This window comes from Colossoma macropomum, unplaced genomic scaffold, assembly GCF_904425465.1.
Source record: "Colossoma macropomum unplaced genomic scaffold, Colossoma_macropomum, whole genome shotgun sequence".
NCBI classification, from domain to species: domain Eukaryota; kingdom Metazoa; phylum Chordata; class Actinopteri; order Characiformes; family Serrasalmidae; genus Colossoma; species Colossoma macropomum.
This window is the reverse complement of record NW_023494810.1, coordinates 17,089,473-17,116,880: the sequence shown is the minus strand read 5'-3', so window position 1 is coordinate 17,116,880 and position 27,408 is coordinate 17,089,473. Positions and strand designations below refer to the sequence as shown.

Here is a 27,408-nt window from a genome sequence, read left to right as displayed (position 1 = left end):
GCCGGCAGAGGGCGTAGCACTCCCACTGGGCTGTACTGTGTTTTTCTAGGGCGCCATTGCTGATTCGGTCTTCTCACAGAAATGATACTGCAGGCGGTGGGAGAAGAAAGACGAAACAGAGGAGACTCAGAACGCCCCGGCGCTTGCTAGTAAAACAAAACCAAAAAACAAAGATCTGTTAAGGCAGATATTATCGGTAAGGACACGCAGAGTGCAGCAGATCACCGAGTTTTTGAACTGTGACGTTAGTTGTTCATTGACGCCATTTGGGGACAGAAATGAATCTGAACATGTCCGCTGATAGAGAGAGAAAGGCTAAAGATGAGGACATTTTGACTTTAAATAGGTCCACTGGCGATTATCAGATTTGGGAGATACGTATTTACTCCGTTGCTTTGTGTTAAGCGCATATCTGTGGGCGTGTTTGCATCGTGGTTAGTTAGATTTAGTCCTTGCTGAGATGCATTGATGCCACTCTGCGCCATTTTGTCCTCTTGGTTGGTAACGTTAACTGTTAGGCTGAATCTGAATGGCCGCTCCACCCTCAGGTTAATTTTACGAAGGTTTGCTTGTTGGAAGCGGTTCTGTGCGCCAGGTTTGCCAGTGCTGTTGGGTTGAATTTTGGTTTTATGTCTGTTTGTTTTGCCCCCTTCTCATCCTCCGACTGTTCTGCTCTTTTTCTGTCTCTTATTGTTCTGGACGCCTCAGTTGTTTCTCACATACACACTGCACTCGCCTCTGGTAGTGTTTAATTCGGTCTGGTTTCATTCTGTGGCCACTGGGTTTGTTTTTAAAAAGATGGTCTGCAGTTTTACATTTTTCTTATCTGTATTGCTTGATGGATAAATATTTTGTTTGCTATTAACTAGTGTTGTGTATCGTACTCTACCCTGTGACCTGCATGTTATACCAGTCACAGACTAAGCCATTAAGTCAGAAGGTTTGATTTTGGTGTGTGTTTTGATTAGAACTGTTAATAAAAGTCTGTTTTGCTGAGACATGGTCCAAAGCCTTGATTCTGGGAAAATAAAAGTTTCAACGTCTGTTCTTTTTGCTACACTAATTCATACCATATGTGATAGAATCATTACTGGCTATTTTTTGTTGGTGTAGATTTATGTGGTGATCATATGCTGTTCTGTTATGTATTTTTTCAGTTGTTACTGTATTTCAGATTTGGTGAGATGAGAATGAGCTGGTCTTGTTGGTTGTTGTAACCTGTACACCTGTAGTAGTGCATATGGTTTACAACTGGGATTGCCTAGGGAAAGCCTAAATGATTAATAATAAATGGCTAATATGAAAAATTTTTCTACGAATATTGTTATCGCTTTTTAGCAGCCTGTTTAAGCCAAGTAGGTATATTTTGAGTACTTATGTGTTGTACCTTATTCAGCTATGTGCCCAGGTCTGCTGTAAAGATGTACAAATGTAACAATGAGCATTCTGATTATAGTTCTCTCTCAAATTTTTTTTGGCATAGATATCTAAGAAATTGAGACTGCAAATTGATGTTTGTGAGAGAACTCATTGATTGTTTCATCTCAAGCATTGGTTTTGCTATCTGCATCATAGGAAAAAATGTTAGATTGTTTGATTTGCTGTCATACATGACCGTTTATGCTGGGTTCAGTATGAAATACATCATATGCATGCTTTTACCAGTTTCAAAATAGGCTTTGGCTTTTGCAGCTATCTTAATATCTGGTGTGAAATGATTGGTGATCCAAATGATTGCTGAATCTGACCACATTGTTCTAAAAGCTGGAAAGTGCTGGTGCTGACTGGTATAGTACAAGATGCATACTGGGCGTTCCTGGTTTCTTTGCTGTTTGCATTGATGTTTTTGCTTCCATTTATTCTTTTATTGCAGTCGAGAGTTGATTTTAAATGCTTGCCGTCAAGATTGGCTTGGGTTTCGTCCACAACTAGTAACGAAGCGCCACTAATTGCACAGGTAAGCATTTGCGTAGCCTTTAGTTTAGGATTAATCTAAAGTCTAAACTGCCTGTTTTCTTACACTTCAGCACATGGTTTACTTGGTAAGCTTTTTTAAGTTTGCCAAACATCTGTTCAGTGCTACAATTGACGGGTTTATTATTCATTCGAACACAATATTGCAATATTGCTAAAACAGTGTGGTGATCATGATATTGGGTTTTGTTCACCCTGTAACATAACAGATATTTTGACTGAATTAGAGGTGTTATAGAAGCATTTGAAAGCCTTATAAAAAATCTATTTTCTAGATGTACCATATTGATAATTAGGGCAATGCATTTGTGAGCAGCAGATTGGGCTTGTGTTTATGCTGAATCAATTGGGCTTAAAAATTTATTACATTAATACAGCAATGGGGCATTTGCATTGGTTTATCATGGCAACACATGTAAAGGCCCCCTTCCCCTTCTGTTAGTAACATATTGGTCTTACAAAAGCATTCTCTGTGACATTCATTTGAAATTAAGCTGTGCTAAATAAGACTCTGTGTTCATGTTAAATGTTAATCCTTTGATTACTTTAAATACACTGCAAGGGTGAAATTGGGTTTGGGGATGGAAGTTGATTTTTGGGGGAATAACAGTTGGATATAAATAGGGGCACTTGCATTGCAATTTGTAGGTAGTAATATTGTAAGCAATTCTGTTTGGGAGTGCATTGTGTGAACCAGATTTCTTTGCATAAAGTTCAGCTCACTACACCACTGAATTTGATACGGTGGTTCAGATATGCTTTGTGCACCCATTTTGGACAAGACTGATATTTCTTGTTGTGTTGTGGTATGTTGCCTTGCCGGACCAAAATAAATGCCTTATTAATTTTGTTTAAAACTTAAAAATGTGCAGTAGTGTGAGGATTTATCTTCTGGTTTGTTGGTGTTTTGTTTAGATATTTGCTATTCATCTGGTTTTAGTAAATTATTTTAAAGGGGGGCGTTACTGGGTTGAAGTTTGTCATGTGGCTTTCAGGTGAGTTTCAAAATTTAAATGCTCCTTGCAAGGAAGAGAAAAGTGACGTATGTGTTCATCATATATGGAAAGTATTATTTCAAGCATTATTTCAAGTATCATTGTTTGTAAAAGCTATGTGTGTGGAAGGATTGTTGTGTTTTGGTTTCAGAAACAAGTCATTTTATGTAATTATGTAAGCTCTGACACTGAAGATTGTTTGTGAATGGCTTTGCTTATCAAGAGACAGGTACATTTGTTTTGCAGTTGTCCTTTTGTGAATGCTCAGATTCTTTGTGTACAATCACACCCATCCTTCTCATTCTAATGCTTTGTTGTGGTTAGTCTTGCTTCTGTCTTACCTTTTTCTGTTAACCTTTCTTTTGCCATAGCCTGACGGTCGTTGCCTTCTTTCATCTACAGGTGTGTGTTATAGCACCTCAGCATGGCTGTGGTCATCCGTTTGCAGGGTCTCCCCATTGTGGCGGGCACCATGGACATTCGCCATTTCTTCTCCGGACTGACCATCCCGGATGGTGGTGTGCATATTGTAGGGGGTGAACATGGTGAAGCGTTTATCGTGTTTGCCACTGATGAAGATGCAAGACTTGGAATGATGCGAACAGGGGGGTCGATCAAAGGTTCCAAGGTGTCACTGTTGCTCAGCAGCAAAACAGAGATGCAAAACATGATTGAGTTAAGCCGTAGACGTTTTGAAACTGGTAGTGCAGAAGGGGCTGCAGGAAATGGCAACAGATCAGGGCCACCTACGTCTACTGGGGGAAGTGGAAGGGGTAGCTTGCCAACCACTGCACAGGGTTTTAGTAATACCACTTCGACCACAGCCACCACAGCTGTTTCGACAAACGAGCCTGTAAACAACAAAAATGCCCCGGCTTTTGCCTCTACAACCATGGGCAACATGCCTGCCAACTTCAATAATTTCAGCAGCCCAAGTCTTAGTGTGGGGTCCACTATGACTACTGCCATGTCCAGTTTAAGTTCTGTACCTCCTCCCATACCTCCCTTGCCCACTATGCCAACCTTACCACCCATGCCACCCATGCCAGTTCCACCACCAGTGTCCACTTTGCCCCCGGTACCAGCTGTTAACCCTCTCACCTCAGTGCCTCCAGTCCCTCCCATGACACACATGCCACACATCTCTGCTATTCCTCCTTTTAATCCAGGTGTTCCTCCTCCAGTTGGCCCTGTGACCGGTGGTCTTGCTGCCTCAGGTCCACCACTGTCTCTCGGAAACCCAAATCCAATGTTCCTGAACCCACTAAACCCTCTAAATCCCCTCAGTCTCCAGGCTCATTTGAAATCAGCAGTGGGGAACCCAGATGAGTTGTATGTACAGCTTCAAGGCCTTCCTTTCAGTGCATCTGAAATTGAAATTAGAGACTTTTTCCATGGATTAGGGGTTGACTCTGTTAGAATACTCAGAGACAACCTGGGCAGAAGCAATGGCAGGGCTTTGGTTAAGTTTTTTACACCCCAGGATTCCTTTGAGTCTCTCAAACGAAACAATGGATTGATAGGCCAAAGGTATGTAGAAATATCTCCTGCTACAGAGAGGCAGTGGAGAGATAGTCAGGGGTTAAGCACAGGACAAGATAAACTGGGTAATGACTCTGAACATAATCGGCATCATCATCATCATCATCATCATCGTGGGAGTGCCAGTTCAAGTTCCCCTTCAGGTCGAGAACGTGCTAGGTCCCGTTCACCTCACAAACAGGAATTCTGTGTGTATTTGAAAGGGCTTCCATATGAAGCAGAAAACAAACAGATATTTGAGTTTTTCAAAAACTTAGACATTGTTGAAGACAGTATTTATATTGCATATGGACCTAATGGCAGGGCAACTGGAGAGGGTTTTGTAGAGTTCCGAAATGAAATGGACTACAAAGCTGCCCTTGGATGTCACATGCAGTACATGGGTAGTCGATTCATACAGGTGCATCCCATCTCAAAGAAAAACATGTTTGAAAAGATAGATGCAATCCGCAAAAGGTTGCAGGGATCTCAGGGTGATCAGAAAGGTGGCTCATCTGAGGGAGGAAGGGGTGCCAGAACTTGTGCTCACATTACAAACATCCCCTATAACGTGTCAAAGAAAGACGTTCGCCTGTTCCTAGATGGAATTCAGTTGTTTGAGGACAGCCTCAAAGTACTAGTTGACGGCAATGGTAATGGCCTTGGCCAAGCTGTGGTGCAGTTTAAATCTGAAGAGGATGCCCTAAAAGCTGAGCGATTACACAGGCAAAAGTTAAATGGCAGGGATGCCTTCGTCCACTTGGTCACGTTTGATCAGATGAAGGAGGTTGAGAGAAACCCTCCCCCACAGACCAAAAGAGGACAGAAAGCACAAGCAAATTCCCTTGCCCATGCACATGCCCAGGCCCAGGCCCAAGCTCAGGCCCAAGCGCAAGCCCAAGCGCAAGCCCAGATCCAAGCCCAAGCACCACATGCTTTTCCTGGAATGACTGGGGATGAGTTCAATTTTCTTCGAAATGCTGTAGGAAGCCTTGGTAATGGCCCTCCTTTTGTCAACCCATTTGCTGCTCCAGGTAACGGACTGGCAGGTCCGCCGCCTCTACCGCCTTTGGGCACCACTTTGGGTGACGTTGCGCTTCCTGTTCCTCCACCTATGGTTGGAGGGCATTTACCAGGGCCTGTATTAGAGCCCCCTGTATTCCGGCCTACTGGAAGCAGTGCACCTCCTGGCTTTGTTGGTGCACCAGAGAGCTTACGGGGCATGTCACCTTTCGATAATGGATCGTCAAGGAAGAGTACAAGTCAGAACCGTGGTGGGAGCCAGGGGCGTTCAGGAGGGTCTCAACCTGCTTTTGGGCCATCCTCTGAAAATCTCAGAGGATCATCAAGTGGTGGTCCAGGTACTCCCAGGCCAACCATTGTCAAAATCCAAAATATGCCTTTTACAGTCACGGTTGATGAAATATTAGATTTCTTTTATGGATACAAGGTGTTGCCTGGCTCGGTGTGCTTGCAGTTCAGTGAGAAAGGACTGCCTACAGGGGAAGCAATGGTTGCATTCGATTCACATGATGAAGCAATGGCTGCTGTAATGGACCTGAATGATAGGCCAATTGGTGCGAGGAAAGTAAAGATCACTATGGGGTGAAAAATCTGGTTCTCATTTTTTTGAAACAGACATACATGTTTTTATTTACAGAGAGTAGGGTAACGGTAGATCTTTTTCTCTCTTTGATACAACAACATGCTAGCTAGGCTTATCAGTAAAAGTAGTTTCTACGTTGACTATAAATGCATGATTCTGTTGTTTTTAAGAGGTGGCTAGTTTTTTTTTTTTTGTTTGTTTTTTTCTCTCTCACAAGCTTCAAGGTGCTTGAAACTGAAGTCCAATCATGTGAGAGTTGAAATGTACAATGTATTTAAAAACATAATACTTTTGCTAAGAACACAATTGCTATGTGTGTGTGCAAGTGTAAGCTGATTGCTATGCTGGAGCGTCTTTATTGGCAAACATGTCTTATCATTTTCAGTTACTCTTTCTGTTAATATTCTGTACACAAGTCAAGTTTATTGAAGATTTTGCACTTTATGTGTGCTCTTTGTGTGTTCTCTGCTTTCTCAGATGGGGTATACACCCAGTGCTGCCGTGCATGGTGTGTGTGCCCACAAGTCCAAATATTTTCTTACTGCTCAGTTTTTCTTCATTGGCTATAAGTGCATGTCAGTGTTCTGTCAATGTGTGTTCCACTGCCATTCTAAAGTGTATGGGATGAAGCTTACCTGAGAGAAAGACAAGAAGTTAAACCAATGCGTCAGCCCCCCCGCCCCCAACCCACTGTAAATGGATTAGCAGTTAATGTGGCAGCGTAACGTTTTGTATATGAAAGCTTTTCATTCTTCTCTTTACTGTGCTCTTTTCACAATGTCTGCTTTGATGTTTTTTGCTATGATATGCAGTAGCGTTGTTGCTTTTTTTCCTTTTATTTTTCTTAAGATGTCAGCTCTAAACATTTCACTTTATTTTGGTGTTCTGTTTATTTGCTATTTGCTGTTGTACATATTTTTTCCAGTTCAACTATTTTGTCAATAAAATGACATTCCTGAAATGATGAATCTGCCAGGTATTGTATTTTATCCTGTCTTCATTTCTCTCTTTCAGTCAACAAATGAATGAATAAAGTTTGTTTTTTCCTCTGCTGGCTTTCATGTTTCACATGGTTAACGAAGAAATTATGTAAAATCTCTTGGTAAAGCAGCTGTTAAATATTTTAGCATTTTAGTTTTTCCTTTCACACAAACCTATTGGTGCTGTATGTTTGGCCCTGTGCAGCTCAGCTTCAGACAGAATGCTAGCAAATTTAGCTTAAATACTGGAGGTTAGAGGAGTCAGCAGCTTTGGTGTTGGTTGTTAGCATTTGCTTATTTGTTTTCTGGTTACTTTTACTGTACTTTTCTGTTGGTAGAGTATAAGCAGCTATGTGAAGGCAAGATTTTGTATTCCACAGCAAACAGGTCATTGTGCCCTTTGAAATTACTTATTCAGTGAAGTTTGTATAGTGCTTTTAACAATCAAGGTTGACACAAAGCAACTTTACAAGAATTGGATAGGAAGCCAGATTTAGGAACTGAGAGGTTCTTGTGAAAGGATACCCTAAAGATAAAGAACCTGCTGATTTTCTGAAGTAGTGTTTCTTGCCAAGGATATGATCCCATCGAGGCCCGTCACACGTATGGCAAATGCACTGCATACGTTTCAAAATACTTAGTGTTGGTTGAAAATGATTGTGGTGTTGGTTGAATATGTTGCACAAAGACATTTTGTTTGGCTATGGTAAACGATGTGGGTTACATGCTATTGGGAATGTGATTGGGAAGTTAATGTCGATGTTACAGATTTGGATGAATGCTTCTACCAAACCAAAACCATCACTTTGTTTATGCTAGGGATGGACTATATGATGCTATAGTTGTCATGATAGTCTGTTCTGAGAATATTGTGAGTAATGTCAGTAGTTAAACAATGGTTTGCTGAATGTTACGTTATATGTTGTTTAGGGTTATTGCCTGATTGTCTGGAGATCATGAGTCTGAAAGCCTGTACTCTTTTTGAGCTCTTTTTTTAAATGTGGCATTGTGTCCATTACAATGTATCAAACCTTAGGAAAACGAATAATTGTGATAATAATCGAGAAGTTTGTCCATATATTGCCCATTTCTAGTCAAAATGGTATACTTGCATTCTGTTATGGAAAGGCCTCTTTTCATAAAGCAACTCTTGAGCATCATCTAGATTCACTTCTTTTATTGCTTACTGTCTGTTGACACAAGAGACACAAACGTGGATGCCTTAATCCAAAAAGTTGGTGTGTGTGAATACCAATTTAGAAACTTCAAGATGGAGAGGAGGATTGTCATAGATATGACCTTCCGGCTGTGTTGAGCAGTGGTTTATTCTTTGCCTTTTGACCACTTTGTGACTAAGAGCTGCTTGATTCCTATTAAAATATTGATGTTTGAAGGTAAGTTTTGGGGTTGTTGACCTAAAATGTGCTTTTCAGCACCTCTTATATCTCTGATCCTGTGTTGAACTGCAAGTAAATTCAAAAAGTTGCATATATAGAGTTTATGAGAAAGCTGTTATTGTCAGCGGACTTTAATGAGATTGATTTACTCAGCTGTTTGACTTTCTTAATAGTAGCAGTTACCTTCATCTATATCCATGTATTGGCAGGTACCCAGATCCATAAAGACAACCAGTGGCATTGCATAGTCTGGCACTGTAATCCAGACCAGATGGTGCAATAATTATGGGTTTGGCATTGTTTGTGATTCCAGACCTGAATTGCATTTAAGATCCTGTTGACTGCATTGTTTCTCATTGCTAATTTTGGCAGCATTTCAGAATGTTAAGGCCAAGTAGGAAGTTTTACAACAGCTGTTCTTCATTTACTCTGATTATCTTAGACCAGCATGAATTCCATGCTGGTCTAAACTGGTTTGTGCTGGTTTATACTTATTTGGGGCCTATTGAGCTGGCTAACCAGGATGGTCATTCATCCAAAACATACACATGCTGGTTTTGGTGGTGATCAGCATATTAATTACCGTTGCTGCTAGCAAAACTAGTATCCAAAAGACAACATGCTGGCTATGCTGTTTTTTGCAGCAGGATACTGCACTGATGCTAAAGTTGCTGATGCAGTTTTGAGAAATAGGATGTAAGCTGGGCAGAACGTCAGTAAATAAAACTGAGATTTGATAAGCTGTGTTTTGTTAATCAGTATTCATACAGATTTCCAAATGCCTCATTTTGTGAAACTCTTCTGCTACTAGCAGTGTTTTTAAATGTTCTGTTTTAAGAACAATGCTAGCATCTGTGCCAGTTTTCATTTTCAGTTCTGTCATTGATTTGGTTCTTATATTTAGAGCTCTGCTTGTAGATTGTAGGGATGCACAATGCCATTTGATTCATATCTGTATCAGCAGATAAAAGAGAAAAAGATGGGTAGGATTGGTATTGGACAGATTTTTAGATTTCACAGATATTTCAAACTGATATTTGATGGGGTATTTATTGTACACCAAAAGGCAATGCTGGACTGCTGTGCTAAAGTGTCTGGATTTTATTCATTTTACTGTACTTGTAATACTGAAATAGAAAAATGCTTTATTTCTCCGTAATGTGAATACAGGCAGATAGTTCCAATTTCTACATTTTGTAAATGTTTACGTATCAGCATCATCAGGTATAAAATATATCAGATATCTGCATTATCACCCCACAGTATCCATATTGGTGCATCCTCACAGACCTATTTGTGGCTGATCTCCTTTTTTTTTTTTAACAATATATGCACTTCTGTGGCTGCCATATATGTTATGTAATTCCTGATTACCGCTGAAGCAAAAAGTGTCATTATACCCCCCTAACCCACCCAAATGCACACAGACAATTGTTTCAGTGTCATGCTGTTGTCTAATGCAGCTCTTTAATGGAGAAGCTATTACTAGTTGCCTGAGTTGTTGCCAGAGCTTTGTTTTAAAATTGGTGCTGCACAGTTGTATGGTCTTCCACCATGTCAGGGTATGTAGGCTTGGTTATGTAACCAGTGAAGCTGAAGGTTCAAAAGTTTTTACACTCCAAGTAAAATGCTTTGATGCTTTGTTTGTGCTAATGGTGCTCATATGCTATAATGGAGGGGTTGGAGGCCAATGTGTTCCAATACTAACCATGCAAACAAGTTTGGAATCACTTTTGTTGAGAATGTGCTTCACACATAAAGGAAATATCAATGCTATATTATGGTTAATATTGCTTTTATTAGAAAAATAATGTGTTTTCCATTATTAGCTGTAATTCTTTTCAGAAAAATTGGTTACAAATTGATGTGCAGCATTTTGGAATGAAACTCTTCAAATACTAAATCTAGACACCAGATGGTATAGTTGTAGTTATTTTGAGACAGCAAGAAGTTAAATGATATGCTGTAATTATGCATTTATAGTAATTGATAACTGATCTACCTCAAGTTTTGATCTTTGTGTTTGAAATATGAGGCATTCTGGATGTTAATTTCCTTATAACCTTATTCTCGAATGTCTTCTCAGTCAGTTATGGAATCATCAATAGTTCATCTACATCATACATATCTAAAAAATCTATTTTCACACATTCCTGCTAATTATTTGACAACTATTATTAAATTGAAATCTATTCCACTACATTCCTGAAAACAGTGATTCCAAACTTTTGTATTTTATTTGATTGTTTGCCGTTTTCATGGTTTGCCTACAATGTCTGTAGGTTGAGTTGTCATGATAATTGTGTGATTTGAGGGAGGCTTTTTAATTGCAGAACTAAAGTAGGGCGCGGTTCTGTACAGAGGTTTGCCTGGAGATCATTGGGGAGGGCGTGGCATGGATTTCATTTATTTCCTGTGAATTGAATTGTTCGAAATGTTTACATATTTTGAACTTGCTAGACGCTCTTACTATGTCCAAGTGTCTGGTGGTGGTTTAGTTTGGACTTCCTGCCGAATATACGTGCCTTGTTCACAGACCTATTTGTGGCTGATCTGTCCTCATTTTAACGATTCTAATTTGGCCTGTAAACGAGCTGCACCGCCTTCAGCACAAAATCTCTTTCAAGCCAAAACACGTTTACACACCGCTGCAGTGGAGAGCATTACTTACACGCTGTGATGTTCAGCTCACTTTTGCTGTGTTGTGGGTTTTACGTTCTGTGTCAGTTGGGGTGATATTTGGCGCAAGGGACATCTATAATCTAATTTCGATCTACATTAATCTTCATTTTAATCTGCGTGGCTATGAAAAATCGTGTCGTGTGGAATGTGGCTGCACCGCATTATTGCTGTACGCTGAACCTTACGCTACAGACGTACTGTTGTGATTGACAGGTGGCTTGTCCAATAGTGTTCGCTCTCTCCGACTAATGGCGTTACTCATCGTCCCTGGCCACGCCTCTTGATTTTACCGTTTGAGTCCAGGCTCAGAGGTCTTTATCCTTTGCCGAGGGAGTTCTTGCTGCTGAAAATCGTCCAGGTTGGGGTTAAACTTGTTTAATTGTTCATTTTGTGCTGTATCTTAATCTTTTTGTGCCTTGTGTTTAACAGTTCGCGATTATGGAACAATAACAGTAACGCAAATTTTCTTTAGGTTCGTGTTTCGGTTGGCAAATAAGGACAGGTCTGTTAGCTTCGTGCTCTTAGCTTGGCTTCTCTCTGTAAACAGCTGTATAGAGCGGCTATTGCGCCGTTAGTAGCGGCTCATAAAATCATTCATTAGTAAACGAATGATTTTATAAGCCGTGGATTTGCATCTTGACAGTTTGGTGGAATGTTAGCAGTTGAGTTTTGTAATGCTGAGTTTGAAGGGTGTGGTAGTGTGGGCTGTAAGATATGGGCGTATGCAAACTGTATAAAGTTTCATTGCTTTCACTCACGGCCTTTTTGTACTGATGGGTTTCTCTTCCCGTTTTAATTTCAGTTTAGACTCGCTGTCTGATTAAAGATTCTCCCTCCCCAGTTGAGGCTAAATGCAGTGACTCAAAGCTAATTTGCTAATAAGGTTTTCTCTTCCTTGTTTAATTTGTATGTCGAGCTCACGCTAAATTGAGACTTTTTTTTTCCTCCCATTTTTTCTCAGATGGCGACCCAGTGTGTGACCAAGGTCGAGCTTAGCATATCTTGTAAAAATCTCCTGGATAAAGATGTGGGCTCTAAGTCGGACCCCCTATGCGTCCTTCTGCAGAGTGTGGGCGATGACAAGTGGACGGAGGTAAGAGACCAAGTCTGAGTCTGAGCAGCTTTAACTTTCTTTATTTTTCCCGCACAGCAGGTGCAAAGCAGTGTTTACTCTTTCAGCTGCACTCAGTAATAGTGGAAAAATGGAATATAAACACTAATTATAGACACTGGGAGTCACTGTACAGTTACATATTAAACATTTAAGTTACACACACTACAAAGCAGTGCAAACAGTAGCTGTAATTTTCCTGTTTCTTCTCATGACTTGCTAAACAGCTTTAGTAGATCTGTATTGAGCAGGGAAATCTTTAAAGACCAGTGTCCGGCATCCCAGAGCTAAGCAGTGTTGACTCTGTAGTGGCTAGTCTGTGCCATATTTCAAAGTTTTGACGCAGACTGCTTAGGGCTAGAAACTGCTGTCTCTTAATTTGCCAAGGAAGACAGGAGAATTATAGCCATGACCAATGTGAACCTTTTGCAGACTGATCATTAATACAGATTAAGGAACTTGGACAAAACTAATGGAGAAAATAGTCTAATAGTTTTTTTTTTAAATAGTGCTGTACTAGTTGATATGTTTCAGTTGTATGCCAAATGTTCTGAAAGATTAATAATCAAGGTTTGGCTCATTTGTGCTTTGATTAATTTATTATTATTTTCATTTTACCTATTTATTTCTTATTTTTATTCTTATTTTGGTTTCCTGCAGGTGGACCGCACAGAGAGAGTTAAGAACTGCCAGGATCCAGAGTTCTCTAAGAGGCTATGTATTGACTATCATTTTGAGAAGGTGCAGAAGCTGAAGCTGGCTGTCTATGACATTGACAACAAGTCTGTTGACCTGAATGATGATGACTATTTGGGAGGTTATGAGTGCACCCTTGGCCAGGTATGAACAGTTAAACATGCCACAGGAGCTGTTTGTGTAGCTCATGACAAGTCCTTGTGTGTTTTTATTTTATTTTTATTTTTTTTATTTTTTGTTTGATGCAGTTGGCCCTTAAGCTGTACATACACAGTGCATACACATTCACCTGTATACATGCAGATTGTTGTGGTGTCCATGCCACCAAGAATATTGCTTGCTCTTGCAGTTAAAACTGAGTTTGGATTGGTTGTATCATCTCAGGTGTCCTTATTTCTACTTCTGTCTGTCATAGATTGTGTCAAGTAAGAAGATTACTAACCCCCTTCAACTTAAGAAAGGCAAACCAGCTGGCAAAGGCACAATAACGGTATGTGTTGAAATGCTTATGTTATGCCTATGTAATATTCTTTAATAATAATGTGATACTTTTACTAGAATGATGAGCAACTAAGTTTTTGCTACTTTTGTGATGACTTTTTTTCAGGCCTCGCAGTCCTTAAGCACACTATGGTAATTCACTTGTGGCATTTGCATGTTTTAGTGTGGCATCCTTATCGGTGGGACAGTTAAGGTTCCTCTCTAAAGAAGAGCCTGATGAAGCTGCTGAATTTTATTTACAAATTCTTCCAGTCAAGAGGACTGGTGTTTGCCTGTAGATGCCAATCTAAAGGCAAATATATTGCATTGCATTGCCATGCCTAATAAGTGTTCACCATCGTTCAGTGTCTGATGTAGTTTTCTCATCTTCTCGTTTGAGTCTTGTGTGCTGTGTTTATTGTGAGCAACTTCATTGGTAAAGATGTGTAGTATATTTTTTTAGGGATGCACTGATATGGAATTTCGGTGCCGATAATGATAACTGTTAATTTACGTGTTATCAATAACAGTGACTGATAATTTTACTTTTTTGTGTGTTTAAAATAAGTTTACACTACAGTCTACTATTCAAGTGAGTTGGAGTTTAAAATTAAAAAGCACAACAAGGCACCAAAGAGTTGAATGAATAATCTCAAATGTGTAAGTATATTGATCCTTATCAGAGTAGCCATGTATCCATGCTGCCTATGATGCCTGACTCAGTCACATAACCGGAGTAACTAGAAACAAACTAGAAGCTGTTTTTTTTGTTTGTGTTTTCCTTCTTTTGTTTGCCCCTCCCTTTCATTTCTAACTACAGTTTTACAGCTGGTTTAGCATAGCCTGGGAGCTCTCCTACAACTACCACACCGACAAAAAAAAGTAAATTGTTATTTTAATAATATTTCAGGATCCTGTAGAAACTGTGTCTAATTTGACTGGATCTATAGGTAGTTTACGCTTCACTCGCATGCCCCAGTGGGAACAATTGGTGCTTGTTTTAACAGGTTTTTAAGGGTGATCCTGAGAGTGAGGATTTGAGTACTTGTTTAGTAAAATCAGTGAGTATTTGAAGCCTATAAAGGGCTGCTGTTTGGCCCAACCCTATCTGATAAGCAGTGCAGCACCAGTGCATGCACAAGAAAAAAAACGACATGACAGGTTTTTAGTTGTCATTATCAGCTGCAGTTCCAGTGTTGACTGATAGTAGTCATAATTAAACGTTCCTACTTATCAGTCAATAGTATAATGGTATATTAAATATGTCAAGCACCTGTATGTATTGTATGCATTGTAAGTATTTTTTTTTGTTGTTTTGGGTTTTTTTTTGTTTTGTTTTTTTTTTTTTGCACAGATTGTGGCGGAGGAAGTGAAGGATAACAGAGCCATTGTGCTGGAGGTGGAAGCCAGAAACCTGGACAAGAAGGTAGACTGATGCTCATATCTTATATTAAACATCATTGTAGCTCAAAGTATAAACCCTCTTTCTCTCTTTGGTAGGACTTGTTTGGGAAATCTGATCCTTTCCTTGAGTTCTTCAGGCAAGATGATGATGGCAAATGGCTGCTAGTCCACAGGACAGAGGTGTGTATATATTTCATTTTTTATTAATTTCTTCTTATTGTAATCGTTGTGTTTCTGTGTTGCATTTTAGTGTATTGCCATCTGAGTTTTAATTCCTTTTTTTTCTCTCATGTCATTTAGGTCATTAAGAATAATTTGAATCCATCCTGGAAAAAGTTCACTGTTTCTCTGCATACATTCTGTAGTGGTGACTTAAACAAACCAATCAAGGTATGGGGACCCACAGGAAACCTGTGTGCTTTACAGGGTTGTTATTATTATGCATTTTGTTTCTTATTGTTAATATTGTTTTTAAGCAGATGCTTTTATAAATATTTGGGATCAGTAGATTTTTAATTGGTTTAAATACTGCAGTTCAGCCGTATTTGGAAAAAGAAAATTTGAATAAAGATGTATATAAAGCATTCAAAAGAGCTAGGCTTACTTGGAAGTATACATGTGATGCTTGCTAGTATGATATTGAAGTGAATAGTGTTCGTATAGCTTAACATAATAATAATAATAATAATAATAATAATAATGTATTATTAGTATTATTATTACTATTGTTTTTTTTTACTAGTAGTAGTAGAAGTAGAGGTGATAATAGCAGTAGTAGTAGCAGCCAGATCCTAAATATACTGTTGAAGTTTTACACATGCAATTTACAGTTTGTGTTACATGGAACATTTACACAATTTGTGTTACATACAACATTTGTTTTGCTTAAATAGAATGATTTTGAGTGTGTTAACCTCATTAGTCAGATGCTATGTGTCTCATTGTTAGGTGGCTTGTTATGATAAGGATGAGGACACCAGCTCTGACTTAATAGGAGAGTTCACTTGCACCGCAGCCAATCTGCTGGAGGCAAAGGACCAGGGGGTGAGGAGGAATCAGCCTTTTTACATTCTTCTAAACATCTTCTTTCTGACTTTGTCCCTTTAGGTCCACTGCTCTGACTATGATAGTGATGGCTCACATGATCTGATTGGCGTTTTCCAAACTAATGTGTCCGAGCTTCTGAAAGCAGACAGTGGTTCTGCGGTGAGGCTGTCTTTACTAGCAGCTTGCTTTATTTTTTCCCCTCGTTAACCATCATGTACTGTTCTTTCTTTAGTGTAATTAAAAGCTAAACATTTTGTTATTGTTTTAGGTGGAGTTTGAGTGTATTCATCCAGAGAAGCAGAAGAAGAAAAAGGGCTATAAGAATTCTGGTGTGGTCCGCATTAAATACTGCAAGGTATGTATATCTGCAGTGTGTGTATTTGGTCAGTTTTTGTCATATGTGAGTACAGGTATTGTGCTTGAAAATCCTAGTACCTGGCTCCCAAGTGATGCAACTGCATAAGCATTGGCCCTGTCAATAGATCGCGTGTTTAATGCCACAGCCATCGGTGCCCGGGAATCCAAGAGAGCATAATAGACCATTGTTGTCACATCTGGCTGTGAATAGTAGCGTTATCAAACTTCTGTCTGTGGTTTGACAACAGAGGGTTGCTGGTTTTCAGCCTCCCTCTAAATGATTCAGTCTCAGCACAGCCAATAGGAGAGCATTTGGCAGTCTGGTAGTTTCCTCCAGCATGGATGGAAGACTAGTTTGACTTGAAACACTTGAACTTTGTATTAGGCCCAGGTGATATCTAAAAATATTTAGCACAGTATTTTCTAGTTAAAAAAATTGTGATTATCAATTATATCACACCCCACTAAACAAGTACACATGGTCTGCTGCAGCTTTTTTCTACTTTCTACTTTTTTTTGCTTTCTATTCTATTTTTAGTGTATATGCATTTGTAATATTTAATGAACAACTTTAATAAAACCACATATTAAATGATATAAAATTGAGCAACCCAACATCTAAAAACTGCTTTATCTGTCTTTATAATAGATAGCTGCTCCAGAATAATGGTTGTTTAATTGCAGCGAGTCACACTGAAGTAACTTGAAGTAAAAAGCGTATCAGCACTGATTCCACGAACACAAGCTAAACTTAATGTAAAGTAAAATAAGTAGAAGGTGAAGAGCCGTAAAGCTAGCAGCACAGTATGTAGCAGAGATAACTAACAGCTTCTTATCAGCTCGCTCTCTCCAATTTCACAACATATTTACGAGCTGTTTAACGGTAAATTAGTCCTCCCTAGCTCTCACACAGTTCTTTTCCCAAAACAACAATTATCACCTTTTATGATTGCCATTAGGTTACTCGTCCATCAGCAATAATATCTGATCATCCTATCTAACTTTGTATGACTCTGCCACAGCGTACTGGTTCTGGTAGCAGGTCTGTGCTGCTCAGCCCGCAGGAAATTATGCATTTGAAAGCACATCTGTGATATTTACATGTTCACTGACAACGTAGCTGTGTTCAGATGGTGGAGCGCATTCCGCAAAAAATCCGTGTGTGAACTGCGAGGAATCTGCATGTGATTAGTTTTGAAAAGCTAAGCAGGAGCAGATCTTTATGTTAAACTCCATTTCACACATTCCTAAATACAGACTAAAGAACTAGTACTTATTGCCCTTCATTTTGCGGATGAAGTCCATCAAGGTTTAATTCTTCCTACTTCACTCTTGTGAACATGTAGTAATGTTAGCGAAAGCCATGAACTCCACAACCGGCAAAATGACACAGCATCATATTTCTATGTTAAAATAAACTATTCACCAAGCTACAATGGTGAAGCGTTCTCAAGATTTTTAATCAAGCCTCTGACAGTTTCTAAGATGGTATATAAGCGAATTAATGTGAATTAATATTTATTTTCTAGCTGAGCATTTTTAATCTCAAATGTAAGCAAAACTGTCCTACTGTACAGCCTGCAATGGCTCTCTGGTTCAGTTTTACCCTCCGTCTTTTTTGATGAGTTACCTCGTTAAAAGTGACACGGGATAACTGGAGCTTTTCAGCTGAAGCAGAGACATAGAAATGGTCACCACTGTCATAAACAGTGGTCACAAAATAAAATTTGGGAAACTGCATCACCTAATTTTGTGTTAAATTTGCTTTCTTTTTTTGTTTGTGTGTGCTTGTTCTCTAGCTTTTACCCTTCTTTGTAGTCCATGTGTGTTTATAATGTTTATCCTTTACCCATTAATTGCAGATAGAAGCCCAGTACACATTCCTGGATTATGTGATGGGAGGTTGCCAAATTAATTTCACGGTAAGGAGAATGTACAGGCTAATAGGCTAATAATTGAACTAGGCTAAAATGTACTTGGTGAACATGGATCCAAAATCGAATGCATGTTGGAATTGTCGTGGTTGTGTGTTGTTGGGGTCTGACCAGTTTGAAAATGTACGTTGAGTCAAAAATAACCATTATCGGCTATTGTGAACTATCTATGGTCGAAAATTAAACGACAGTTTAGCTTAGTAATAGTGCTTTACTGACTGGTATGGTTCAGCTGTGCAATATGGTTGTCAGTTCTCAAATGTAACATTACATAAATTCAAGTTAACAGCAGAGACTCTCAAAGTCTCAAAGAATGTAACACGCAGGGGGAGGAGTAATCTGTCTGGATTTGTGCCAACCTTAATGTCACACAAGTTAAGATTTAATATGTGAATTGTGATTGTTGGGGATGGGGATACATTTCACTGACTCTAATCGAGATCAAATGTGTGAATTGTGATTGTTGTAGGTGGGAATAGATTTCACTGGCTCTAATGGAGATCCTCGCTCTTCTGAATCTTTGCACTATCTCAGTCCTAATGGCGTGAACCAGTACCTTACTGCCATCTGGTCTGTGGGCCAGGTGATCCAGGACTATGACGCGTAAGTGCAGGGCTTTAATCCCTCATTGTCCATTTTATCAGCTCCACTTACTATATAGGTGCTCTTTGTAGTTCTACAATTACAGACTGTAGTCCATCTGTTTCTCTGCATACTTTGTTAGCCCCCTTTTACCCTGTTCTTCAGTGGTCAGGACCCCCATGGACCCTCACAGAGCAGGTACTATTTGGGTGGTGGATCATTCTCAGCACTGCAGTAATGCTGATGTGGTGGTGGTGTGTTAGTGTGTGTTTTTTGTGATAGTTTCGGTTGGTGGACTATTCTCAGTCCAGCAGTGACACTGAAGTGTTTAAAAACTCCAGCAGCACTGCTGTGTCTGATCCACGTGTACCAGCACAACACACGCTAACACACCACCACCACGTCAGTGTTACTGTAGTGCTGAGAACGATCCACCACTCAAATAGTACCTGCTCTGTGAGGATCCATGGGGGTCCTGACCACTGAAGAACAGGGTAAAATGTAATGTATGCAGAGCAACAGATGGACTACAGTCTGTAATTGTAGAACTACAAAGTGCACCTATATAGTAAGTGGAGCTGATAAAATGGACAATGAGTGTAGAAACAAGGAGGTGTTCATAATGTTATGCCTGATCTCCACTGTCATATCAAACTTTTTTTTCACCATTGGAAAATGGTAGCTGTCCTTTGCATTTAAGATGTACAGTAAATGGACCAGTAGAAACAGTCAAAAATTAATTGGAATAAAATCTTGTAACATTGAACAAGAGCATTAATATTTAATTAATTAAGCATTGTCTAAGAGTATTATGTTATTTTTTGTTTTTTTGTTTTGTTATTATGGCTTCTCCTCTTATGTTAGGACAGAAACAATTTTTTAAACACTTGCCACTAGGTATAGCTAGGTGGCAGTATGGTTCTTTCAAAGCGGTACTTTTTTTAATCTCTCCCTCTCCATAGGGACAAACTATTTCCTGCTTTTGGATTTGGTGCTCAAGTGCCTCCAGATTTCAAGGTTTGTTTCTTATTTTCATTTTCACAAATTGAAAATGTAATTTGAGCTTCTAAAAATATGGTTTATCTTGTCCCACAGGTGTCACATGAGTTTGCTCTAAACTTCAACCCCAGCAGCCCCTATTGCCAAGGTTAGTTTGTATAAGGGATGGGCTTTCATCCATCTTCTTGCTGTTTGAGTGTGTGCATTTTTAAACAAATCATTTTCAAATATACCATGGATAATATCTTATATTGTTATGAGAAAAAAGGGACAAAAACTCATTTGTTTATATAATGGATCAAGTCTAAGATGTGATTTCTGTCTAGTTATTGATTTAACTTAATGATATTTGTGTTTAGGCATGTAGTTTAATATCCCAGTAGCTGATCTACAGAACCATAACTCACACAGCTTTACACTAATTCTATTTTGAGTATTTTTCATGTAAAACTCTACCTCGATTTGGCCATTTGGCTTAACATGAGATCTAATATAAGCTGCTTATGTCCCTCATATTCTCTGTGATTTTTACATCACGTTAAAACTTATTTTTAAAAAATAACATGCAGTTAGTTTTAATTAATTATAGATGATACACATTTGTTTTTTGTTCCAATACTGAGTTAATTTAGGCTAATACACTGATAAATGAAACAGTATTAACTACTTGCATCTGTTGTGTGTTCATGCAGGAATAGATGGAATTGTGCAGGCGTATCGCATGGCTCTGCCTCAAGTCCGACTCTATGGCCCCACTAACTTCTCCCCTATCATTAACCATGTAGCCCGTATTGCCGCCACAGCTGCTCAACAGCCAAACGCAGCGGTGAGTCTAAAACCCAGCACAGAGCAGTATACAGACATGTTAAACCTTAGCCCAAATGTAGTCTATCAGCAGAGAGACATTTGCTGCCTGAAAATTGTTTTGCACTAAAGGTACAAGGTTTCAACAAACAATGGAAGTGTTGCATTGATAAGTAACCTAAAGTAGCCTTGAGAAGCCTGAGTAAACCTGGTTGAATCAAGTGTGATTATTTTCGCATGCAGTCTACATGATGCTAATTGGTGGTGTATAAGCTTCCTTTACTTGTTCGCTACATTAACCTTGTAGTGCCAGTGCAAAACTAAAGAAGCAAATGTTGGACATTAAGTTACTCACTACATTTGTAAGTAAGCAGAAAATTGCATTACTTTGAAACTGTTTCTTTAACACTTAAGTAACTAAATTGGAGTTCAGGTCTTTTTCTTTGATATTGTGTTGCTAGTAAAGCTCACCCACAGCATATGGTACAATATGAATTACTTTAAAACATTATTGTTTAAATAATCCCATGTCTTCTTTTCTGTCTTTCTCTTTTCGGCTCTCCCTACCTCAGCAATATTTTGTGCTGTTGATCATAACTGATGGAGAGATCACTGATCTGGACCAGACAAAGCAAGCCATAGTGAACAGCTCCAAGCTCCCTATGTCTCTTATCGTAGTAGGTGTCGGAGAAGCTGACTTCAAGGCCATGGAGGTTCTGGACGGTGATAACGGCGTGCTTAAATCTCCGACTGGAGAGCCAGTGGCCAGAGACATTGTTCAGTTCGTGCCTTTCAAAGACTTTATCAACGTATGTTTTTCCCGTTAATTCAAAGACAAAAAATCTATAATTAAGGAGGGGCCAATGTTCATCATATCAGCAATTAAAATATTTACAAAGTATATTACACATATTTGTAAATATTATTATTTATAATATGTTCAAATAAATTGAAAATATTCTAAGTGCCCAGCACACATGGAAATGATCTGTATTTGATAGATTCTCTGTTGAAGCTGCGGTATTTTTTTTTATAACACCAAAAATCAAATACATTTCAAAATAGTTCGAAATTACAACCAGCTCTGCTACTGTTTACCATTTAGAAATTAACCATGTAGAAGTGTCCTGGTTCGTGCCTTGTAGGAACACTGTAGCAGTGATTGTGTCCCTTTTTTTAAAATGATGCAAATACGACACAGTTATTGGAATTATTACTTTTTGAGACTGCATTATCATTAGGTGTTAGATCTCAGTAAAGCAATAACTGTGGTAATTGTCTTACCTCTCCTAATGTTGCGCTTGATTTGACTTAAACACCATAAATTGTATAATTTCTCTCTTTGTTTGATCTCTCATTTTACATCTCTCTCTTTCTGTAATTTTGACTCCCTCCTCAGGCTCCTAGAGAATCTCTGGCCCAGACAGTTCTAGCTGAGGTGCCCAGTCAACTGGTGTCATACTTCAAGATGAGAAATCTCAGCCCAGTTAATCCTCCTGCTCCCACGAAGTAGAGACAGATGTCTTCAGAAGTGGGAATGGCCACTAGAGGGCTTCTAACAGGGAGAAAAATATACATGAAGTCTGGTTTTGTATTATGCTGTTCAGATTTTGCCAATTATGCATGCTATAATAACTTTAACTTTTAGAGGTCATATCTTATAGGTTTATCTTTGGCTGTCTACATCTGTTACCCCTCACCTTTCTGATATTTTACTGTGAGTGCACTGCTTTCTCAGAAGCATTATAACACAATGAAGTTTGAGTGTTGCTTTAAACACTCTAAAATTTAATCATTTAGTGATTGGTTTTTGAGATGTATAACCAAATTATTATAATAGTCAAACAGCCACTTATTTATTGCCAAGATTGGGCTACAAATGACAGTGAATGCAGTACATTTGAAACAGTGAATGCGGTACATTTGCAGTGGAATGACAGAACTATACTTCATTTCATCCCACTGGGCATTCTCCATGTGTGGCTGTTAATAGGCTAAATGCAGAGCAGAGAAATGTGATATTTTAGATTTTCACAGGCATTGCACATCTCTCACTAAATTAGCTTCGCAGTGTTTATTGACATCTTTAGGATAGGACATTGTTCACACATGGGCTTATGTACCATTTAACTATCATTTGTGGCTTAATCAAGATCAGGGACTAAATGCAGTCCAAATCATTAAACCTTCCTTATTTTAATTAAAAGCTCAAAAACCTATAATGGCTTTGAGAAAATGCAGTTGTCAACCTGAATTCAGCAAACATCTGAGTGACTTTTTTGTATCAGCCTGTTACACATCCGTATGGCTTCTGAGCCACCTTTTCATGCAGTGTCAATGTTAAAAATCACCTCATCCCTTAATCGTGTGTTAATTGGGATTGGATTTTGGCCTTTTTATTTTGTGGAAAGCAATTACAACCTTCTGTTTAATAGTAACTTTTTTTGCGCTACTCAGTGAATGATACTGAGAGATTGCAAAGCGACAGTGAGCATATTTCCTGTATCTACTCGAAATCAGATGAGTAATGTTGTTTGACGCAGCAGTTTACAGATACTGGAATTAATGAATTAGAGCAGCTTTTCCTGTTTTCAATGTTGAATGCTGTTACTGTTCTGTGCAAATATTTGTAAGTTAAGTAAGAAAGCGTCTCATTCACAGTGAAACATAAAAAGAAAATCAAGTCTAATTTTAAGAAATTGGGAGTGAAAAATGGTAGATACTGATGTTAAACTCACATTCTTGCATTTTCTATTTCATTTATAGCGTCAGGGAGAGAACATCCTGACATAACGTGTATAAACAGCTAAACAAACTGCTGCCTAAGAGTGATATAGTAGTAGGTAGTCTTCTAAAGAGTCTAACTAAAGATCATGAAATGCCTTATAATAATGCGCTTGAGGTTAAATCATATCAATGGCCACTTTAAACTGGAAAACATGATATTGCAAATAGTTCTCTGCAGTGAAATGCTCTATGTAATTAAAGAATAGCATGTAGATATGCTGATAGCAGCATTAAATTAATCTCAGCATTGACTTGAGATTCATTCCTTTTTTGGTTGTAAAATTGCTGGATGATTTAATAGGTTTCCTGTTCTACAGACCAACGACTTGTGGCCAATATTGCACTTTTTTTTTATTAAAAGTTCAACCAGAACCGATGCTCACTGAATACTATTAACAGTACAATAGTAGACTTTAAGACTTTTGCCAAATATGCAACTGTTTGCACCTTATGTCTTGGAGATAAACTACACTCTGTCAAAGTCTAAATGCAATATTATAGAACTTAACATTACCACATAAAGCCTTATGGGATCATTGCAAAGTGACAATGAAAATATTTCCAGTATCTCTACTGGAAATCAGATGAATAATGTTGTTTGACCAATCAGTTTACAAATACTGTCAGCATTTGCTTCTTCTGTTTTGTTGTTCATCTTTTACACACCACTTTGTAAAGTGCCCTTTATTTTTACAAGTAAAAATTAAATTTCAACTGTGTTGGGTGTTGATTTTTTTTTTGTGTGTGCCTCTTCTGTGCTTCTCAATTTTACATGACCTGCATTATGTTACATACATGGCCTCCCACAGAGGTACGTGTATCAGAATTGAAAGTACCTGTCCACACATCCGTTATATACAGTGCATGCCTAAAAGTTTGTAGACACCTGTTTATCCAATGCTTCTGAAATCAAGGATTTTAGGGAGTTTCATCCCGCTTTTGCTGCAGTAAGGCTTTACACTATAAGTTGGAACATTGCTGTTAGGATTTGATTGCTTTCAGCCTCAAGAGCATTAGTGAGGTCAAGTTAAGTTGTTGGATGATAAGATCTTAAATGCCATTCCAACTCATCCCAAACATTTTGGATGGTGCTCCGTCACTGCAGGGAACACAATTCCACTTCTTTACGGGCCAGTGCCAAGGGGGAACTTTATACTGCTCAAGCTAAAACTCGGCATTGGGAACGTTAACCTTATATCTGGCTGCTCCAGAGAAACCCATTTTAATGTCCATGCTTTTCTGTGAAGATTATACAAGCTGTGTGTGCATAATTGTGTCAGCAAAGAGTGCATCCCAAAGTAGAAAAGTGTCTGGATACTTTTAGATGCACCCGTGTGTGTGTGTGTGTGTGTGTGTGTGTCAAATACTCAGACATTTTTGTTTTTGTTATTTATATACGTCCAGTGCATATATACACTTCACATTTATACGTTTCTCCTTTGACTTTGTACTTACAAATATTAACAAAAAAGTATGTTTTTAAAAGTATAAACAATATGTTTTAGAAAAATTAATTTGATAGAGGAAATAAAGCATTCACACAACAAATTAATAACAGTACTTTGTTGCAAAGCTGTTGTTGGCGGCTACAGCTTTGAGAAATCTGTTAAGAAGTAATTAGTTTTTTTTTGTTTTGTTTTGTTTTTAGCATTTTGGCTCATTTTGTCCCTTTCTTCTCTGCACACCGTCCGCTATTCCCCAAGGTTATGAGGGTCCCTCTGATGGACTCACAATTTCAAAATATTAAAAAGAAAAAATCTTCCATAAATTTTCAGTGTTTGAGAGAAATCTTTCTTGCACCTGTCTGGGACGATTAGTTGTGCTTCTATGAACTCTCTTGCATATTTTCTGATCAATTGTACCAACAGGGATATTTAAGGTATTTGTTGATCTTATATAATGATGTTGGGTGCAATTTATACAATAACACTTTAATTTAGTTATTTACTTGCAGCTTTAACTATTATTATTAAGTATGTTTGTCATTTCTGACTTCTGGTGACCATATAGATATTGTTTCTCCAGAATATCCTGTCTTCTGTTTGAGTCTTCAGGCTTCTGAAAGGCTGGTTCATGATTCCTCAAATTGTATCCATCCATCTTGTCGCTGGTCATGTTCTACCCCTTCTACCTTAAACTTTTCGAAGTATAATGGTCTTTTCCAAAGAATGTGTTCTTCTCACAATATGTCCAATATGTACTTCGAGTTGAGGCTTAATTTGGTCGAGGATCCGTTTGTTCATTTTTTTTGCCGTCCAGGTTACTCTTAAAAGTCTTCGCCAGCACCAAAGTTCAAAAGCATCTACAACTTATATCATATATATATATATATATATATATATATATATATATATGCAAAAGTTTGGGTGCCCCTGGTCAAATTATGTTTTGTGGAAGTGGAAAAAAATAAACATCTTCTACAGAGAACACAATTACTGCTTATTTGAATTTAACACGTTGGGGAAAAAATATATATATAAAATGTGGCCTGTGCAAAAGTTATGGCACACTTTATCCTGTGTTTTATTTTTTTCCCAATATATTAAACCCATCAAATAAACAGATATTTTGCAGTAAAATTAGCAGAAAAATGTATAGCTTTCTGTAGAGGATGCGTTAACTTATTTTCACTTAGGAAATCAACAAAACGTGTAATTCAAACCTTTGCCTATGGTTGTACATATACCTCTTGTTCAGCTCCTTTTTAATGTCTAAAACATTCTATAGTTTATCCTGAAAAGTTCAGGTTGACTCTTATATTGATTTTCTTAGCACTTCCTACCTGTCACATTAGCCTGTGCAAACAGTGGAAACTAAAACTGCACTGCTGCCTGAAGGTGCCTCATTCAGGAGACACACCTGTGCACCTACGCCTGATAGACTGGACAACTGCAACGTTTAAAGTCTTCAACCCATCAGACCATCAGCCTGAGTGGAAATAGCTGTTTCCAAACATTCTCACTGCTGTTCCAAAGTACACTGTGGATTTCTGGAAGCAAAATGTTAACTAGCAGGACATTCAAGGAGGTTTTTCAAGAGTGAAGAAAACAGACTCCAATCACTGAAACATGTCCATTACAGTCCATTTGAAGAGGATATCTAACCTGCCTGGGAAATATGACAGGAAAGTGGAACTTTCTTTTAGGGGTAAGAATGCAAATTTATGAACCATGATTTTGATTTAGGCATACAAAGTAAATGTCAGTTGTTGTGAAGAGTATGTTTTTACACATCAGTTTTGGTACAACGGAATGCTGTTTGTAACTAGGAACTAGGATTTTTTTGTATTGTTTTTAAAAAATTGAAATAAATGGCTATAATATAAAACGACTTTCAGCACCATGGATCCTAACAGTTTCAGACATAAATCAAAAACAATAGTATAGTCCAGTTATATATGAACCAAATGTTTGTCTGATGTCTACATATCTGATTTTAATCCTACTTAAATAATCATTAAAGGGGCTGTTTTTGTTTAAATTAATGTACTTTCCAAAAAGATGAAAAACTTCTTATTTTATAAGCATTTCTTTCATTCTTTCATGTTGATAATTCCTTTAATTTTTTTTTTTACTTTCTTGAACCCTTTGCCTTTTACATGATGTGAACTATGTCATATTTGAAAACCATGTTTATTATCCAGATTTTACACACAAAACCAAGATTCTTCAGTGTGAAAACATCGCCATCTTCAATGAGGTAAGAGGAACCTCACTGCTAGTCAAGTTCAAGGTTGAGGCACTTAAGATTAATGCAGTTTTGATGTGTTTTAAAAAAACCTCTGGGTGACTACAATAACTTCTGATACGTTTATATGAAGTCATTATGTGGGCGTCATCTGTTGTTGTTGCTGTGTTATTTTCATGAAGTCAAACTTTTATATATATATATACATATAAAAGCTTGACTTCATGAAAATAACACAGCAACAACAACAGATGACGCCCACATAATGACTTCATATATATATATATATATATATATATATATATATATATATATATATATATATATATATATATATATATATATATATATATATATGTAGTCCA

At 38.1% G+C, this 27,408-nt stretch overlaps 3 protein-coding genes across 8 annotated transcripts in view; all 3 read left to right on the top strand.

Annotated features, from left to right (window-relative positions):
* Positions 1-59: 59 nt before the first annotated feature.
* Positions 60-24,070, top strand: cpne1 (copine I). 4 transcript variants are annotated; one of them, XM_036559876.1, is made up of 17 exons: positions 130-196; positions 1,874-1,957; positions 12,117-12,248; positions 12,927-13,106; positions 13,378-13,452; positions 14,797-14,868; positions 14,943-15,026; positions 15,147-15,236; positions 15,954-16,052; positions 16,162-16,248; positions 18,113-18,172; positions 18,654-18,787; positions 19,729-19,783; positions 19,862-19,913; positions 20,458-20,591; positions 21,142-21,378; positions 21,969-24,070. In XM_036559876.1, the coding sequence occupies exons 3-17, from the start codon at positions 12,117-12,119 to the stop codon at positions 22,080-22,082; spliced, it is 1,605 nt and encodes a 534-aa protein (XP_036415769.1). In that variant the 5' UTR covers positions 130-196; positions 1,874-1,957; the 3' UTR covers positions 22,083-24,070. The 4 variants fall into 4 exon arrangements, with proteins under 4 accessions (XP_036415768.1, XP_036415771.1, XP_036415769.1 ...); XM_036559875.1 differs by lacking the exon at positions 1,874-1,957 and having other exon boundaries at positions 60-196; XM_036559878.1 differs by lacking the exons at positions 1,874-1,957; positions 15,954-16,052 and adding an exon at positions 15,795-15,890 and having other exon boundaries at positions 60-196.
* rbm12 (RNA binding motif protein 12) lies at positions 85-7,147 on the top strand. 2 transcript variants are annotated; one of them, XM_036559873.1, is made up of 3 exons: positions 119-196; positions 1,874-1,957; positions 3,372-7,147. In XM_036559873.1, exon 3 carries the CDS (start codon positions 3,394-3,396, stop codon positions 6,097-6,099), a length of 2,706 nt encoding a protein of 901 aa, XP_036415766.1. In that variant the 5' UTR covers positions 119-196; positions 1,874-1,957; positions 3,372-3,393; the 3' UTR covers positions 6,100-7,147. The 2 variants fall into 2 exon arrangements, with proteins under 2 accessions (XP_036415767.1, XP_036415766.1); XM_036559874.1 differs by lacking the exon at positions 1,874-1,957 and having other exon boundaries at positions 85-196.
* Positions 24,071-26,209: 2,139 nt separating the features above from the next.
* LOC118799669 (fer-1-like protein 4) overlaps positions 26,210-27,408 on the top strand; it is a 60,507-nt gene continuing 59,308 nt past the window's right edge. Inside the window, exons 1-2 of one of the 2 annotated variants that reach the window (XM_036559648.1) lie at positions 26,210-26,503; positions 27,000-27,055. In XM_036559648.1, the coding sequence (XP_036415541.1) occupies positions 26,425-26,503; positions 27,000-27,055 (135 nt within the window). In that variant the 5' untranslated portion in view covers positions 26,210-26,424. The remainder of the gene's footprint in view (positions 26,504-26,999; positions 27,056-27,408) is intronic. The other variant, XM_036559649.1, reaches the window with a different exon arrangement.

Coding starts and splice junctions, on each gene's coding strand:
- rbm12 (XM_036559874.1), top strand. CDS start 3,394: ATGGCTGTGGTCATCCGTTTGCAGGGTCTCCCCATTGTGGCGGGCACC.
- cpne1 (XM_036559875.1), top strand. CDS start 12,117: ATGGCGACCCAGTGTGTGACCAAGGTCGAGCTTAGCATATCTTGTAAA. Junction 16,249..18,112: donor TCCGCATTAAATACTGCAAG/GTATGTATATCT, acceptor CATTAATTGCAG/ATAGAAGCCCAGTACACATT. Junction 21,379..21,968: donor CTTTCAAAGACTTTATCAAC/GTATGTTTTTCC, acceptor CTCCCTCCTCAG/GCTCCTAGAGAATCTCTGGC.